Below are 18,802 nucleotides of genomic sequence, written 5' to 3' on the forward strand. Positions count from 1 at the left end.
AAATACTAATTTTTGCACTGTAGTAGCCCGTCTTTTGAATTCAGTAAATAAACAAACAATCTGGACAATTATACTCTGTGACCCCAGGAGAAATCAGGGAGTTGGCACATTCTTTCCCAGAAGGCAAATGACTCCTTGAAGCTTTTCGGACACAGCTTTTGGACACATCTTTTAATGTTCTTTGCTTCCTCCAAAAGTCAATACTTCTAGGTACACTAGGATCATGTTACTATTCAGGAGAGCTCACCAACTTGGTCTTTCTTACTGGTTCTTAGTGTCTATCAGGATGGAAAATAAGAGTGGGAACTTCCATGCAGGGAGAAGTTACAGTCATCAAGTTGAACCGTGGCCAGGACCTGCAGATTGCATGGTCAGATGCCCTGAAAATATAAGGCTTCATCTCATCAGAACATGGAGCAGAGAAATCTGTCAGTTCCCTCCTTCCTGCATGATGTCCCTAGATCACTACCAGGCCAGTGCTTTAGAGCTTACTCATCACCTGGAAAACTGCAAGTTTGTGAACTACACCCACAGCTAATGCAATCTGCTGTAGTCAATGGATCATACTCCTTTAGTGCTTGTGATAGTATCCTGTAATTAGGCAGTCAGTGAGTACACTTTGCATACCACAGGTGTCTCAAACTTCACTGTAGCCATGGGAACTATGTTTTGCAACAGTTCTCACTCAATTTTGTTGGTAGAAGTACACCTTACCACATCACTGTGTTAGAGTCTACCTGGCACAAGCAAGCTTTAAAATAAGCTATCTCTGCAGACCTCAACAGTCTCAGGGAAGCACACTGGGATTTTGTACACTAATGAACAGACCCCAACCATTTCAGCATAGTAGCAGCTGATTCCCATACAGCATGCTTTGTCAGTCTCATCAAAACAGAAGACTTGTATTTCACTTTATACAAAGAATCCACAAAACCCAGAGACATCACCATAGATAGACACTAAAAATAATAAATTTTCTGCATGGCTGATCCTGGTCCCCAGTTTTGAATCTGCAGCACAATGCAGCATGCAACAGTTGCTGAACAGAGCCACATTCTCCTGAAGGGTAGTACTATCCTCACTAGTATTTCTGCTGAGAGATATGAGATCCAGAATAACCTTCTGTACATTCAGGTGATGAACAAAGCTCAGACAGAAACCTTGGCTTTCTACCAGGTTACACAGGCTCGGCAAAATTCCTTGCAACAAGCAAGCAAAATTCCTCCGAGGGAATTGGAGATAACCCAAGCTCTTGAAAGGCTGTACACTTAACAGGCATTCACCAGAATACCTCTACTCCCTCCTCAAAGCAAAAATCTCAGTTGTCAGAAAACGTCACGTTCCTGAGGGTCAGCGAGGAGGGTCAGAACCCCCCCCAAAAAAATACTTGCTTTTGACACAAAATGCATGCAACTGCTTTTCAAAACAGTTTCCCAGGCAGTCTCGGGATTCCCTGCCATGAAGGACCCTTGCCTTTGTGGTAAGGCAAGCACAGTAATTCAAAGCACATTTTGAAGTCAGCCACCAACAAAATTTCATCAGAATGAGACCGTCTCCTACGGCACGTACTTCACTTTAAAAAGTTTATGAAGATTCCTGAGTGTTTGTGTATTTTTGAATTTGAAATCCCACCTTTAAAACTTATGCCATGCTAATTCACTCTTAGAGTCTTAGATTAGCTTTGATTTTTCATGTTCACATTTCTTGGTGCTACTCTAGCAAGAGCACATATTTTACCTCGAACATTAACTGTTGACAATTTCCAACATTCTTCTAGGAAACTTGAGAATATGATACACTGCCTAACCTTCCCACGGGAGATTTTAAATATTCTGGCTATCTATATCACTAGCACATGAAATAAACATAAAAAAATACTCCCCTCTGCAACAGCTTATAGAGAAACTGGAAGAGGAAGATGTAGGGAAAAGAAATCAGAAATGGAGGTTTGCTAACCCAACACCAAAGAAGTCAATACAATTTTAAATAGCTAGTGTCTGATACTCTCTAATAATCCCATTACAGCACACAAATCATACCACAGTGGCAAACAGAAGTGTTCAAAACTTATTACCAAACATGCAAATGCTACAGGCAAGGTGAGGAGTTCAACAGTTCAGATGACTGCAGACTACACAAGCAGAATTCAAAGCAGCATGTTTGTGCCAGAGGTAGAATATTTAACTAGTACTATTCAGAGCACTGAAGGTGATTAATCAAAAACAAAAGACAATGACAACAATATCTTGTTCAAGCCAGAAAATTGAAGATGACATTTTGTCCTCCCGGTGGCTAAAAGTTTTAAGGTAGATTGAAGCCAGTGCTTGTTGAGGTATCACCCTTTTTATAGGCAAGACATCTGCAAGACAGCAAGATGGTCCAGGCCATCTTGGATATCTACATTGTTTTAGCTTTCTTGACTTTACCTGGGTAACTGCTGAATGAGACACGGCTGGTGCTAGTGTCTGGATCAACTATATTGAAGTTCCAATGCTTATATATTCTCAGTGTGGCTGCATATGTAAACCAGCTGGAATGAGCAAAATATATATTTTCATATCCAGGTAGAACCTGGAAAACAGAACCAGAAAGATGAATAATTTCAGACCCTACTATACTCTGCATGTTTTGTACTTGATAGAAACTAGGAGAACAACTTGTTTTAAGTAGTTTGATTAATTGCATTATTCAAGAAGGAGCAGATTCTTGTGCTTTTAACTGTGAACTTAACAATGAATTTCTGAAACCTCTGGAAATAATTCTTGTGCTTGTGTTGTTTTCAAATAATTAATTGCTATTTTTCAAAATGAAACAGCTTAGGGTTTTTCGGAACACCTGCATCACGCTATATGTTTTGTTTCCTCAATTTCCTCTCAAACACATTCAGATCAGCTGTCTGCAAACATATCCAACATTGACTTGGAACATGCTGTTTATGTGAAAATGCCTCAGGGTGACTTTAAAGTACAGAATCAAATGCAAGTAAATTAAATTTGAAAAGGTAAATACATATATTGATAGTACATCTTTTTAAAGTATTTCCCTGGTTCTAAGATTTCTTGTTAGCTCAAAAACCTATTGCTGTAGGCAAATGCTTGAATGAATGTTTCTCAGTTAAAGGTAAATGTTGTTGCTCTCAGGTACATGAAGTCTCCATATGCTGACTACATCTTTGATAATTTTAACTGAAAAATTTAATTGCCACTATGATGTATCAGACACTTATCTTAAAAGCGTTTTTTCTGTCATTACTCCCATTGGAAAGCTGTTCCAGAGTATCACTGTTAATACTTAGAAAACATCAGCCACTTGCGCCCATTTGTTCTTGCACTAGCACTGCTCTTTAGTTTAAGCAATCCTCTTCCCTTCCTCCCTGTTCATTTGCCCAATGTATTTGTAGACATTCACAATACCTCCCCTTTTAGATTTCGCTTGGCTTGGTGGAACAAATTACTCTCTAACAGCCTCCTCTCCATGGTAGTTCCCCATTCCCTAATAATTCTAGTAGCTTTTAATTGTCTATCTCTGTGGTTTTGGTTTGGTTTTCTCCCTGCCTTTGAACACAAGAGAGCAAAACTGAACCCAAAATCCTATGGAACCAGAAATGACAACTGCATAAAAGCATCGTGATTGACAGGAGTCTCTTTATGCACACACAACATAAACAGTGTTTATGTTTTTCCTCCAGAAACGCAGACTCATGACATTGCAAATCAACACAGTCACTGGAGATGAAGTTCTTGGTGCTCACCTTGATGAGTGCAGAGCAGTGACCCATATCCCACTGATATTTCCCATGGCTTCCTGGCTCCATGTTGCATTGTCCACCCCGTGCAGAATACTCAAATAATGCAGGAATGAGGTCCAACAGGTCTCCAACTGCATTCAGAAACTGGACATCAAAGATGCTCAGTGGCTGAGGAAAGGGAGAAAAGAGACCACAAAAAGCACCTTCAGACAGAGAAGCATCAAGACTGGCTCAGCTGTTAGAATTTTTCTTTTGCTCTCAAAGGAAGTTCTTCTATGGTCTATGAAATACCTGTTCACAAGGCCCAGGTGCTCAAATTCAGTGTGGCATTAAGCACCTAGGTATCTTTAAGGGTCTGGCCATTGTAGTGGCATTACCAATACTAACATTTCTGAGGAAGGAAAGGAGACGCTAGCAGTAACTCATGAAACTTTTGTGTGTCTTTGCAAACAGCGTATCAATCAGTCTGCTGTTACTGTTACCCTGGGATAATAGTAAGATTTTTTTTTTTTTTTTTTTTATCTAGATATCTTTGAAGAGCCTTACATTAACAAACACTCTTGGGAGTTTTTGAATTTTTACAAAGACTGCAATTTAAGACATCCTCAGGACCGACGAGGGAAGCAAGATATGTTAACAATACTAATCAAGTATGGAACTAGCTGAAGAAAGGAAGTCAGTCAAAAGGCATTCCACCATGTCCTTTCTAAAACCCCTTATGACTGGAACTAGCCAGGGTTAACTACACACAGCTCGTTGTGCAACATGCTCTTCAGAACCTTCTCTTAATTTGCCTCTTCAAAAATAAGAACTTAACAGCAGTCTAGCCTCAAGCTTCAAAGACCATTTTCTAAATCCTTCCTGTTCTTGCTTGCACCATGCCTTTAGTTAAGGTAAGCTTAAGAAAAAGAAGTCAAAATGTACATCACTGTAGGGCTATAAATAGTAATTTTAGAACAGGACATAATCATATAGCAGAGAAACACATTGCTTGCAATATAAATCACTGTTGTTAAACCATTTAGCTGATCTCTCCACAAATCCCAATAAAAGGGAGACAAGGACATGGAAAAAATAAACAGCACCAAATCCATTTACTTTTTATTCAGAAGGCTGAATTCTGTGTTACCCATCTGCTGTTTTGGCAGAGAGAATAACCAACAGGAAAACTAGAAACAATGTAAACTAGTCCATATATACCAGGGAAAGGAATTAAAACTTCCTACAATGCTAAGACAAGTGAGGGAAATAAGCCATTCTCACAACTAAAATCACACATTGCAGAAGGTCCTAACAGCAGCTACAGTTTGAGGAAGAAATCCAAAGCAAACTTTCATATATGTTACATTGCTTTAGCTCATCTTATTTTTGCTGTAAGAATCCAAACAGGGAGCAAAGGCCTCAACTGACAAACATCAAGAGATGTATCTTTAGATAGTTTTAAGCAACTCAGTGGTATGAGTAAGTTACAAATCAGTCCTAACAACTGCCATCTCATTGGAATCCGCATAGAGAGACTTAGCACTGTTTCAACACAATGCTTCCCCATCCAACTGCACTTAAAGGTCTGCAAGTCCACCACACAATGAGAAGCTGTTTTCCAATGTCTGATTTATGCAGGCATTACTATACAGTACCACCAGGAAGGGAGCAAACAGGATTGCATGAGAATGCTCAGCCAGCCCCAAGACAATTTAATTGTACTTATCATCCGTTTGCTACCACTCCATATTCTCCATAAAACCTGCCTCCACTGCAACACCTACAGTTAGCTACACTGACAGTGCTGCAGCATCACTTGTAATTGCCTGTATATTTTTTTTAAAAGTTGCACATTTCTGTGCTATCTTACAGTCATTTCAATTAAAAAAATTCAGTAACTACTAAGAAGTCTATTCAAGCTAGAACAAAGGTGCCAAGCAACAAGCTATCAGAACTATACACACAGGAAGGTGACCAGAGAACAGGAAGAAAGGCCCGTGAAAAACAAAGCAGCAAAGGTTATGTAAATTTCTAGGGCTCCACTAGATGAGATTAGGCTGCCCAGCTCCCAAACCTAGCCAAACTATCAGAGAAGTAAAAGAGGAACTAGATTGTTAAGCACCGACTAGGGTTCTGCTTTCATTCCCCTTTTGAGCAGCAGGCAAATTTTGTTCAAGTTTACTTCCAAGAACTCATTTCTCTGCTTGGATAAACCTGGTTTTGGGTTTAAAATTGTGTGATGCTCAGCGAAATCACACATGCACAGTGCTACTCTGAAGTCTCAGTAAAACAATGGGTTCAAACAGAAGACCTGAGCATCTGCAAGGCAGGCCCAATCTGGGAATTTCAGGAACGGCCTGAGGCATCTACCACAAGGCAGTGTGGGAATAACTACAGCTGATTTCCAGGATATATGGAGAAATCTCCATGAGGAGATAATCAGGGTCCACTAGCAAGAATTAGACAAAAAAGTGTGCATCACAACAAGCGCATAATATAGGGCATATTACAAACTTTCGTAATCACCTTCTCCTATCTGACACAGCAATGTCAGGAAAACTCCTTGCATGCATGGTTTACATCCTGAATAGTGAATGAATGAGCTAAATAGACAAGTGGAGAGGTGGTATAGTCACGACAAGAGAAAAAGTCCTTTCGCTAGAATGTGTGGCTCCTCTAGGGTACCGTCCTGAATAGCAAAAAAAAAAAAAATTCAAACTGATTTTGAGTTACATCAGCTGTAAGGAGAAATAAACTTAGGGTAGCAGATAGAACGAACTTTAAAGGCTTGTCTACATGGGACATTAAAATAGACAAGTTATTCTGTAACAATTGTTTTTCCAGTAACTTCCCCATGCGTGAGCATTCTCAATACAAAATAAGGAAGTACAAATAGAGAGCTGTCCTAGTATCATTGTAGTATTTAGAACTCTGACACCTCCTTATTCAAGAGTAATTTCCCTGGGTAGACAAACCCAAGATTAATCACAGCTTGGTAGAGCATTAGGCAGATGAAAAGGCTTAATGTTCTTTGAGTGCCCCTCCTTCAGAAATTGTCTTGACAAAAGGGTTGGGTTTGTTTACTGGCTATAAAATGTTGCTAAACCAGATGGAATAATGTCACACTTTAACACGAAAATGTATTCAGATTTTGACATTCTTAATGATACCTGTAAATATCAAATTCATAATACAGAAGTTTACAATATACATTGCCTTCATGCAGGTCTTAATGCAAGCACCTACTAAAATAGCCCTGCAGGAAACCACACTCCATGCAATTAAAAAAAAAGTGTAGAACAGTACACTACAAAACATTTAATTCATACATATAGTACATATTTTTTTTTATTTCTATCACTACTATCAAACAGTTCAGAGTCCAAACCAAATTTTATTCCTGTAGTAAGACTCAGTTATTTGTGGCAGACAGAGTGGTTCTACAATATTCAAGTGAAGCAGACCTGAAGTTTAAGGGAGAAAAAAAATGGAACATTTCAGAGTGACCTGTGTGCACAAAATCCAACTCTCATTTAAACACTATGTGGTTTTGGCATAGCATCAAACTACTGTGTGTTGTACAGGACAGCGGAAAGTCAGATCTTTTCACTTGTCTTCCTCAAATAAGTGCACATCAACTAATCCACCAAATGTAAAATTCCAACTACTTGTAAATTTGAAAAGTATGGGTAGTGCTGATAAGAAGCCTTGACATGTGAAATGTGTGAAATTAAAAGCAGATTAGCTATTGAAACAGCTTGTTTCCATTCTCCTGAAAAGGAAACGATTTTATTCAACTTTGACCAGTGCTCAGTGTTGAAATTCACAGACTCTGTAAACACGGTTCCTCTTCCCCATCCCCATTAGATCTTTTGGCCTATCCTTGTCAATCAGTCAACTTCTCAGTGTTCAGGAGAGCACTCTGTCCATGTATGAGCATTCACTGTAGGAGGGGGGGAATGTAAGAACTTTGAAATCCATCTCCTTCTCCCCCTGCCTTTGAGCTTTTGGGAGGTAAAGAAAAAGGCTTCCGAGCTTTTCTTCTGCAGCATTTATTCTTCTTTTAAGCTTAGGGCAGTGGGGGGAAATTGCCCTCTGCACATACAGAGTAAGCAATCAGTTGAATTTAGAAGTACACATAGTTTTTCCCAATAGCAGTCAGAACATCGGGCAACAAAACAGAGCCTGTCACGTGTTGGGTTTTGGCTCAGTTTTGGTTGTTTTTTTGGGGGTTTGTTTTGTTTGGGGGGAGGATGTAAAAAAAAATAAAATAAAAACACCACAAAACACACACACAAGATATTCTCAATGTTTCTAACATTCATTTTCACCATGAATCCAAACTACTGCACCACTAGAGTTCAGAAGATAAACTTGTTCCCAATTATAATAATACTAAGACAATACACACAGAAAGGATTCTTTTTTTAATCAAACAAAAGTAGTATCTACCAAAAGAAAGAGGGAAGAAGAGACTCTCAAAGCACTAAGGAAAACATGTAATAGGTATGAGATTTACTTTTAAAAACATGCAGAATTTGTTGTGGGGGCTTTCAGTAACAAGTTCCTTTTTTTTTTTTTTGGAGGTGAGAAATGAGTAATGGAAATAATAAATACTTGTTACTGCAGCTGTTGCCCAAAGAATGATCAAAACAGCACTGGATGAATTGAATCAAAGTATAATACTTAGAAATAAGGAAAAAAAAAAAAATCAATCATCTATTATTTGAATTTATTTGTCAAACATTCCACTCACCAATAATCTCAGGGATTAAATAAAAGAACCTTTTTAACATTCTTGTAACATGTACTGCAAGAGCAAAGCTGAAGACAGCCTCTTTGGAGGGCAGAGGTTCTTTAATCACAAGAAGTAAGGAAGATACTGTTGGTCTTCAGGGAGGGGTGGTGGTGTTTGTTTTGTTTGAGAGTTTAGTTTGGTTTTTTAAGTCCCAACAGTTTACAGAAGCTGGGTTGATTCTCAGATAAGCGGATGTGTCAAAGCTAGAATACTAGTCAGTAACTTTGCATCTGCACCTGTTTTTATTGTCCATGGAAGCTCAGAACACCAATCCTCAAGCTCTTCTATTTTCTGAAGAGGATCCTATCAGCAATAAGTATGTACACAAATAGCACTGTTGTAGTCTAATCTCCCAAAAGTATTTGAAAAGCAGCATGGTATCCAACAAAGTGAACTGCCTGTACTTTTGCAGAGCTCTCAGGTATCATTTTGATGCTAAGAAAAACCAAACACCTAGGTCCCAGAGCAGCTGTCCAAACTGTACTCAAAGCTGACGGACTGATGTTAACTTACTGGCTCTGGCAAACAGAGGAAACTGCAGCACCATCTCAAGTGAGAAATACATACACAGGGAACATTTTGGCTTTGAATGAAAAGATATGGATCTCAACATAGGTAATAATGCCCAAAGCTAAAATTGTGAATGGCATAGGAAGTAGTCAAAATAAATCCCACCAACTGCTCCAGGCACATTTGGGAAAATAAATAAATACATCCACTGTATATAATTCAAGAATAGATGACAAGTATTTCAGACTGAACCACATGTCTGAACTTTCACCGAATGCACCATTTTTTTTTATAGGCATGCTGATGAGATCTCTCAAAAAGAGGATAAAAATGACTGTCACTTCAGAGGTCAGTGCTTTTTAGTATCAAATACACAGTTAAATAAGTACCAGGGAATACACGTTGCAGGTAGGACACGCCTATTACAAAGAAATAGCTCAAACTAGCATTTTCCCCTCACCCCAATCTGAATCTAAAGGATTCTGAAACAGCAAAGAAAACTGATGAGCTTTGCAGGGCTCTTCAGGTACACGTGTTCTGAAAGGAAAAGAATGAGTTTTTTTTCCTAGAATGTCAAGGTTTCTTAGTATCTTCCTTATAACTCAGGCCCATCAGGATGGATTTTTCCATTATTGTAAACACGCTTTTTCTTTTTAGTTTGAGCTGGTTCCCCATTCATGAAAGCCCCAGAGCAAGTTCTACACAAGGAAGATGTGCATTTTACTAAAACCCAGTTTTTTTATAATTTAGGACTCCCAACTTCTCTAAATTCTTGATATGGTTAAACCAAGACAAAAAGGGTCAACTTACAATTACTCAAGTCCTCCCTCTGACATTGAGAAACCTATTAGACTTAAGGACAGCAATGTAATTACCAAAGCTGTACTGGAGTTAAAGGAGCTCAGCTATTACACACAAGCTGGTGATCCAGAACACAATTCTCATTGAATTTAGAAAAAACAAAAGCCCAAACCCAAAAAAAGTCAAAACCTACTCCATCTGGCCTGCCACAGCACTGACCATATATTTTTTAATAGGAGACTTAGAAAAGAAGACAACATTTAGCAATGTAAAACATATTCCAAAATAGAGACACTTCTAAGAATTGAAATCTGATACTTGGAAATAAGAAAGAAAGCTTTAATACACTCCTCTACGTGCTGATTCATGCTGTTGCGGCTACTCTTTACACCTAGAGGGTCATTTGCTCAGTAACAATTGTAAAGTGACAACAGCAAGCAGTTTAGAAGTTTCTGTCCTTCCCACATTCACATGTGGATACAAAAGCCACCCCCTATCTAATCAATACATAAGCACCTACGGTTCCAAGTCCAATGCAAAGGATCTGTGGTGACATGACCCAAGTGCTCAGTCACATTATCTACATTGAAGAGCCACTGAAGTTTATGTAGAATGGCATGCAGAATGAGTACTTGACACTAATTATCCTCTTTTTTTAATATGATATTCCTTTCTCCCATCTTTGTCCTCTGACATCCCATCCCCAGCTCTGAAAAAGAGATGCAGTAATCTTACTGTTTGTTTGTGTAGTTTAGCCCACTCGAGGGCTCCCATGTACAGACCATCCAACTGTGCAATAATATAGCCAGCATGCCTCCAAAATGGGTCATCCTTATTATTTCTGATTTGTTGTCTTGTCCATTGATCTTGTCTCCTGCAGAGGAACAAACAGGTTGGGGGTTTCTTGTTTTTGTTTTAAGAGTATAACTGATAATGCAGGGAAGGAACAAATGTATTATGATCCAGATAATCCAACCTCCCTAGTGTTTTCAGGCAAATCATGCTTTGGAAATCCTGCAGACATAAGCATGATATCCTCTAGGTGTAAATGTTCAGACCCATACAACGTACCCTATGCCTCTATCAAACTTTAGTATCAGCCTATGAAGTCTACCAGGCTTTAGTATCAAAGAAAGAGTTGGACTCCACCTCTGTGGGGGACTCTGCTACATGAGATCTAGCATCCCCTTACAGTCAGTAAAAGGGAAACAAGCATTTGATAGGTCGTACGAACCACTCCCTTTTAAAAGCCTACTTAAGGATAAAATACACTGACCTTTGAAAAGCCTGTTTCTCTCCCCTAGGTACAAGTGCAATGAAGGCTTTCTGCTGGCGGTACTCAAACACTGCCTAAGAACCACTACTACATTCCTCTGAGGAAAAAGCCAAACACAACCATCCCATGTGCCAAATCCAATCAAGAGGTTACTAGCCAAATAACCCAGGTTGAGAGCATGAGGCAACACAAGCTGAACAGATCTTAGGGCAAGAACAGCCAACATTATAAGGATCTCTCAGAGTTCCCTCCTTTGCTGTGTGCAAAGGGCCACAGAAGAACCACAGGTGACAGAACAGGCCAGAACCAGATTCTGGCCTCTCCATGCTCCTGTATCTATCCATCCAGCATTATGTACAGCAGCAAAAAAGAGAGAATGAACCTGCCAAGGAAGCAAACTCTTCTAGCAGTATATGGGTGATAAAATCAGGCAGATTTAGCTTTCTGGAAGCAACAAAATACAGGAAGCATGTCAGAGGAAACAGGGATATGGTCAGAGCATTCAGGGCTAAGACTTCCAGGACAACACAGCAGCCCATATTGCAAAACTGCTATGAAGTAAAGCAGCAATGCAGAAGTCCGGGATACAGAAAATAGAAAGATGATACAAGGCCACCTAGTATTGCCCCCCCCTCCATCCAACAATGCACTGTATGGGGATACAGCTGCTATGCTGAGTCATTCTAGAAAAAACCCATACACATTGATATGGTAACTATTCCATTTTTCTCACAAGGAAGAGAGCAATGCTGAAAAATGATAGCAAGGGAGTGCTAAGATTTTTTTTTCTTGTTTTTGGATAAGCTAAAACCAATCAACTCTACATATGTGCACCAATAACAGTATTAGTCAGATATATAACTCCTTGTAGAAGGCACAAGACAAGGGAAAGATGGAAAAAATAGTCCCCAGTGTCCTGGTTTAACCAGGATAGGGTTAAGTTTCCCCAGCAGTGGGGGGGAGCTCTAGCCGGGTTATTCATATACCATGCGGAGGTCACATCCTGGCAGGTCACATTTTTCCTGGCGCGGGGTGCACTCGTGGTTTTGTACATCGTGCTTCTCACTGCTGTATTTGGTAGCTATTTTGCTCTGTTCATTGCTATCACTATTACTGTTATTGTTATTGTTGTTATTTGTTGTGTTGCTATTGCACTGTTGTATTAAACCTTTCCTTATTTCAGTCTTGGGGCTTTGTATTTCACTCCCTTTGTGGGGGAGGGGCAGCGGCCGCGTGGTCTCAGACCCCGGCAGGGGCTAAACCACCACACCCCAGAAACGACCAAAGTTTCACAGAAGTATTTGTAATGGAAGAAAACATAAGCCTAAGGCGATTTAAATAATTGGTAATCACAGTTGAGTTTCCCAGTACCTGGCTGGGTTCTTCTCCCACTTGTAGTTTCCCACCAGTGTAGCTGCATTATTTGAGCAGAATTACTTTTGATTTATACAGCTGAAGAGAAAATGGAATTGGGACTTTTGTGATTTGAACAGAATTTACATCAGTGGTAGAATAAACAGAATGCTAACCTAACAAAGGAAGGAAAGGACACATAATACTAAAAAGATTAAGGTGCCAAGAGACCACACTGTTCAGTGTAACATTCACAATACCAGCTTTTTAAAAAAGTATTTTGACTAGAAGACCTTCAGAATTCTTTGGCATTATCCAAACCCCTTTGCAGCAATGGTTTTAAACATTTATTTGAAAGAATCAGAATTAGGAAAGGGCATACGCCCTCCTTCATGTATATCTAGAGGTTTTTATCATACTAATGACATTCAATCAGAGGGAAAGGAAGCATTTCTTTTCTTTAGCCCATAAGGAAGACAATAAAAAACCCTTGAAAATTCTGTCATCCTCCAACCCCAAGTCTTGAATAATTTTTTCTAATAACTAAAATACATACGCCATAAAATTCTGAACTCCACTTCGAACGGTGGGATTCTTAATTAACTGTGGATACATATTTGCAGCATGGTCATACATGTGCCTGAAAGAACAAGAGTAGCAGAAGTTATTCTTTTGCATCTTCCCTTCCTTTTTCTTACCAACCCGTTGATCAACAAGCATTGATAGACAAGCAGCACAGTCCATAAAGTAAGCTTTACTTAATCACAGAAATTACTTCAGTGCATGACAAACAGCAAAGGTAACACAAATAGATTATTAAAATTTAACTTAAAATAAACCTTGCTAATACCTGCTTAAACTGCTGTACAATGGGAAGATAAGCAAGAATGAGATTGAACTACTTCATAGCAAAACTTCACATTCCGGGGATATTCGTAGGCCAGAAGCATCTTGAAAGTGTTAGCACATTAAAGCACAACAGAAATAGTTTATTGAAGAACTATTCTTTTGGGAACCAAAAAACCACAAAGGTGAGGAGAACATAATTTGCCAATTCAGTTGTGAGAGAGAATTTCAGACCGATACCTAGCAGGTTTTACTTACCATTAACCATGTTCCTTCCTTTCTGATTAAGCTAAATTTAAGCTAAATATCTCCATTTTAAAGTGCATATAAGTTCATCCTATAGAAACTCCTGCTCATGCCAGCCTTAAACAGATTCAGCTTTATGGAGACCAAAATTATTGTGATTTTTTTTTTTTTTTTAATTCAGTTAGCTCTTTCATCCCCATTAACTAATAAAAACAAAAGTGGTAAGGGTTTTTTTGGTTGGTTGGGGCCTTTTTGTTTGTTTTGTTGAAGTCCTTTACATTTCAAGATGAAATCGACTGCCAAAATTTGCTCAGGAGCCCAGAAGTTAAAATCACCCTTCCATTTTAGGTGAAACGTTAATAGTCTGATTCAAGCCAAAACAGAACTTCAACATTTCTTAATTTGGGTCAAACTTAACCAATATTTTTTTCAGCCACTGAATTAAAAAAAAAAAAAACAAAACAAAACAAACAGGGGAGGGGAGAGGAATATTTAGTTCTAGGTGGAAATCAGCAGATAATGATTTCGCTGAGGTCTGGAGTTGACAGAGCTACATCAACCATCAGTAAAGTTAGCTCCTATAAAGTGCTGAGAGAAAGAAAAAAAACAAGAAACAGAAACCAGCCTCAAGGAAAGAGCATGCCCAGGAGGACAGATTTCCCTGTATTAAAACTCATGAGGGCAACTTCCTCTGGGAGGGATGCAGACAGGAGCTCCTCCCAGTTTCCCTCAGTGCCTAATTAGAGAATACAGCCAGAGATGACTGAATGGTTTGCTGATGACTAGAGAATCATCCACTGACCTTCTCCCCTCTGTTTCTGTCCCTTGCCCCATTCCCAGCTGTTTAAGTACTTGATTGCATGACCCTGCTGCTTCTTATCTCAGCTCTGGTGCCATTCTGACTACCAAATCTAATTGCCTGCATTCATTCAGGGAAAACACTAACCCAAAAAAAAGTGAAATATTTTTCTGGCAGTTTGTAGTTTGAATTAGGTTGTTACACAGACAGGTAGGCAACAGAGCTGGTGCACAAGAAGGCAGCACTCTACTGTGTTAGTAGATGAACTGATGCATGAATGGGCTTGATCAGTGCCAGGGCAAACACCAGTTGGGGGGACTGGATCTGTGGAGGGAGGTGCTGGGGCAAGAGAGGGGAACATGCAGCAGCTTTGCACCATTACTTCATTCATGAAACTGCAAATACAGTATCAATTTTAGTTCTAGAGTTTCCTGTCTCCCATGTAACACAAGATTACATGCCACAATCATAACCTACTTCTTGAAAAGGACAAGCAAGTTGAAGAGACAGATCAATATTCTCCACTCCCGCAGTCACAGAGAGTTTAGCAAATAAAAATCCCAATTTTAGGAAAAAAATTATAGTGTATTATAGTGTAACATAGTCCATACAAGCCAGAGCTCTCATGGCACTAGAGAAAAGGAGCAAACAGCATAAGACAGTCCATCTGACAGAGGGTCTTTTAGGGATGAGAACCAGATGAGTAGGATAAAGACAGGCAGGATACTACTCTAATCACTGACTAGGCCAGGATAGATGACCAGGCTTCCAGGCTCAACCATCAGCTCTACTCTCTTCATTTTGCACTGAAGCGTTATGCAACACAAGGCAGATTTTACACTAGTAGTATCTTTAAGTTGCGATGACTGATGTAGAGACTGGTTAGTTCAGAATCAGGGGAATTAACACAGCTTCTTTAATGGCCTTCCCTCTTGTATATGCTAACAGAGAACAGACAATTCGTGGAATTGATTTTTCTTTTTTAGATGTCCAACATCACTGAGAATTTTTCCCCTAGTTGCTCTGTTTAATTTTTTTGCTTTAACAAAGCTTCTATGTGCATGGCTTGCATGCTTTGTAAGGGTATTATCCTCTGAAGTAAATTGGATCATTATAGTAAGGAAAGGCTTTGCAACTGGATCTAAGGCCAAATGCAAGGCAATTACAAAGCTGGGACAAGAATTCAAAGTCTAAAAACAGCAAAGCAGAGCCATACTTCTTCAAATTAGAGAGGAAGATGACAGGACTCAGGTCAGCTGAGGTTATAGCAGAAAAGAGTACAATTAATGTTGCTTCAAATTTAAATGCTGTTCTTAGGCACCTGGCATGCCCCAACTGGAAATGATTAAAAGTATGTGCTTAACGTCATGGATTTGGATGTGCTCTGCCACTGCCCAAGTAATGCAAGGCCTCATTAACACTTCTCTGTTTGCAATGGGGGTAAGAGAATTCATACCCAAGGAAACCAGAGCAAACGCTTTTGGCTGGATGATAGGACTGGACCTTACAGAGAGGTGAGAGACTGGGGATAAAAACAAATGTCTGGATCTCCAGACACTAGAATTAGATTTATCCAACCCCTAACTATGTGTTTCCAAAATAGACAGCTACTATCTGAATCAGGTGCCAACACTAGAAAGATGAATCATGCTCTTTGTGTTTCTACCCTCATTGGTAAACATATCTGACTACCTTAGCAATTGCTTTTTCTACCACAGACCCATATATCTAGAGCCGAGATTAATTCTTCCCCAGTAATCTGAGATAAGACAGTCCCAGCACGTTTCATATCATGATTTTTTTCTTTTTTTAGATCTGGTTGTCTTACATTCTGCTTAGGTTCCTACTAACAACAAAGTGCACCCTTTTAATGGGAGATATTTTGTCACTTTTGCTTACATGATAAGGCCTAGCTGTGTCTAGAAACCCTCCTTCATGCCCCAAGCATAATGCAAGAACTGAGCTAGATGAGAATTCCTGAAGGTGTCCAAATTTCAGGTAATGTCAAGCTGGAGCTCTTGTTCACCAGACATCTACAGGAACCTGTACTTCAACCTGGGAACGGGCATGCAACGTATCCTTCCTATTAATGGACCACATCAGAGTTCTTCTTAGTAGGACTTCAGGGTTTCTGCGAAGAGCCACCCTGGATGATTTCTACTTCATGGAGTCATTACCACAAATGGATGCAAGACAGCTGGAGACCTTGGAGTTGTTCAGGTTATAGGTAGCAATGTGCTAGAGGGCACTTCAATTACCAGGCATACCCAATGTTTTCACATTGCAGGGCTGTGCCTGAGCCACTCGAGGTGGTGCCTGTACGGGCAAGTGACACAGGAATCTTCACTCTGGTAGCTACATGGTTGTTGATGCAAATAAACCTTCCCTACAGTTAAAAACATTGTTACACTCTTCCTTGTTGTTACCAACTGCTTAAAAAGGAAGCTTGAGCTGTGCACTGATGCGTGCAAAAGCAGAATGAGAATGTTGAGAGACACCTTATCATAAGAGAAGTCATGATGGTGCTAGACAGCTTCCCTGACAACAGGCTGGATGGGCCAGGCTGTCTTATGGGAATAGAACTAAAGATGGGGAAGACTGTTTCCCAGTTTTACTTCAGAAGACTTGTGTGACTGTCCCAAAGAAAGAACATCTGCCTGCATGTTAATTAGGATTCTGTGAATCTCTAGGCAAGATAAACAAGGAGAAATGGAGCTCAGAGTAATCTTAACATCTGCAAACTTAGTGAGTTCTCACTACTCCTGCAGTTCAGGAAATTGCAAACACACTGTGTAAGAAGACTCATTAGTTGCAGTTTGCTGAATTAAAAAAAACCCACCAAGGTCATGCAGCTAAAACCTGAAGTAATAGGTTCTGTCTTCTCAAGGGTCAAGGGAGTACATCACCAATTCATCTCTGGTCCTTAGCTGGAGCATTTTCAGTAGGTATTCATAGCTTCAGGAGAAACCCTTTTTTATCCCAAATAGCTTTACAAGACCTGACAGAAAATGTTTATATTCATAACCCCCACTGAGAAATATGCTTCCACTGCAGTTACACCTGTACAATGGAGAAAAGACACAGCCAAAAACCAAATTCAGATGGTATGTATAAGATTTGATTTTCATTTTAGTGATGGTAAGCATTTTCAGGTTTTGCACTGTGAGAGGATTTCTCAGTGGATTTCCTCAAAATGTTTCCTCAGAAAAGAAAGGCTTTGGTTACTTCTGGTTTTGCATCTTAACCCACTCTCACACTTAAATTCCTTTAAAAGAGTCGAATTTCCTGCTTTGCTTAAAAGTCAAAGTCTCAAATCCTACTTTTCCACATTGATAAAACCCCTCAGCTCCACTTTCACAGACTGTAAGATCTCTGTTCATTACTATTTCTGCTATATCCACTTCTCTACAAAGGGCCACTCAGTGCCAGAGCTGGTAGCCCTACGGTAACAACAGCTAGGGCTAGGAACCACCCTCAGTAAGCACCTGACCTGGAGAAGGCAAAAGCCTTGAGCAGAATAACTTGTGAGTACCCTCATTTCTGTGAATCTTCACTTAACACCCATGGAAAAAATAAAGGTGAAAATCTTTCTCCCCTAAACCTAAGCACAGACCAAGACATCAGATGAAGTGCCTGGAGACACTGTTTTCAAATTCAAACCAGGTTTAAAGGAATGGGCATATACTTAAGTTTGTTTAAAAGCCAGGAAGATTTACAAATCTACTGTGGAGGCAGAAGGGAACAGGGTGTGGGTTGTTGCTACTAGAACAGTACTTGCCATCTAATTGGGTTTAGCATGGATTCAGTTCTCTGCAGTATGACAAAGCTTAAGCTTAACCACTTAGAGAGGAATACACCTAGGTAAAGCCTTAGTGAAAAAAATCTGTTGAGCAATACTCCGTTTTAACAGTATTGTAAATGTAATGATAGCATCCCCCTGATCCATAGTTTACATAAACTGACTGAATAGCGCATAACAGCAACCTCTCATGCCAAATAATTCAACGTACATCCAGATCTCCCATGTATTCATTTCCTTTCCTGCCTGGATTACTGGTTGTGCACTCAAAACTCTAGGATTTCTTTACTTTCTCCCTCAGAAGTGTTTTGTTATGGAAAAATATTACTTTATTGAATTTCCTTTATACTCTCTTCAGAGACCTAGTTGCCTCTCCTGCAAAGTCTACTAGAGAGTCACATTATCATATCATATGATCAGAGAACTATCCATAAATCTTAACTGATCTTAAAATGTCTTACTAATTAAATTAATATTATCTTGTCCAGCAGCCATATCTGACAATTGTTTGACAGACCACCTTTCCCTGCTGGCCTGTGCAACACAGCCTATGGGTATTTATTTCAGTGTTGTGGAAGCAAAGCTGACGAAACCAAATTCATGTCACCACATCTGTTACAAGCATCTCCCAAGTATTCCCCAGC

The 18,802-nt window shown here is 39.5% G+C and overlaps 1 protein-coding gene across 1 annotated transcript in view; it reads right to left on the reverse strand.

Annotated features, from left to right (window-relative positions):
* Positions 1-18,802, reverse strand: part of PLBD1 (phospholipase B domain containing 1) — a 39,213-nt gene that overhangs the window by 11,801 nt on the left and 8,610 nt on the right. Inside the window, exons 3-6 of the mRNA XM_074870977.1 lie at positions 13,025-13,108; positions 10,575-10,713; positions 3,752-3,916; positions 2,427-2,571 (exon numbers count right to left, since the gene is read on the reverse strand). Of these exons, the coding sequence (XP_074727078.1) occupies positions 2,427-2,571; positions 3,752-3,916; positions 10,575-10,713; positions 13,025-13,108 (533 nt within the window). The remainder of the gene's footprint in view (positions 1-2,426; positions 2,572-3,751; positions 3,917-10,574; positions 10,714-13,024; positions 13,109-18,802) is intronic.

Source organism: Strix uralensis, chromosome 5, assembly GCF_047716275.1.
Source record: "Strix uralensis isolate ZFMK-TIS-50842 chromosome 5, bStrUra1, whole genome shotgun sequence".
NCBI classification, from domain to species: domain Eukaryota; kingdom Metazoa; phylum Chordata; class Aves; order Strigiformes; family Strigidae; genus Strix; species Strix uralensis.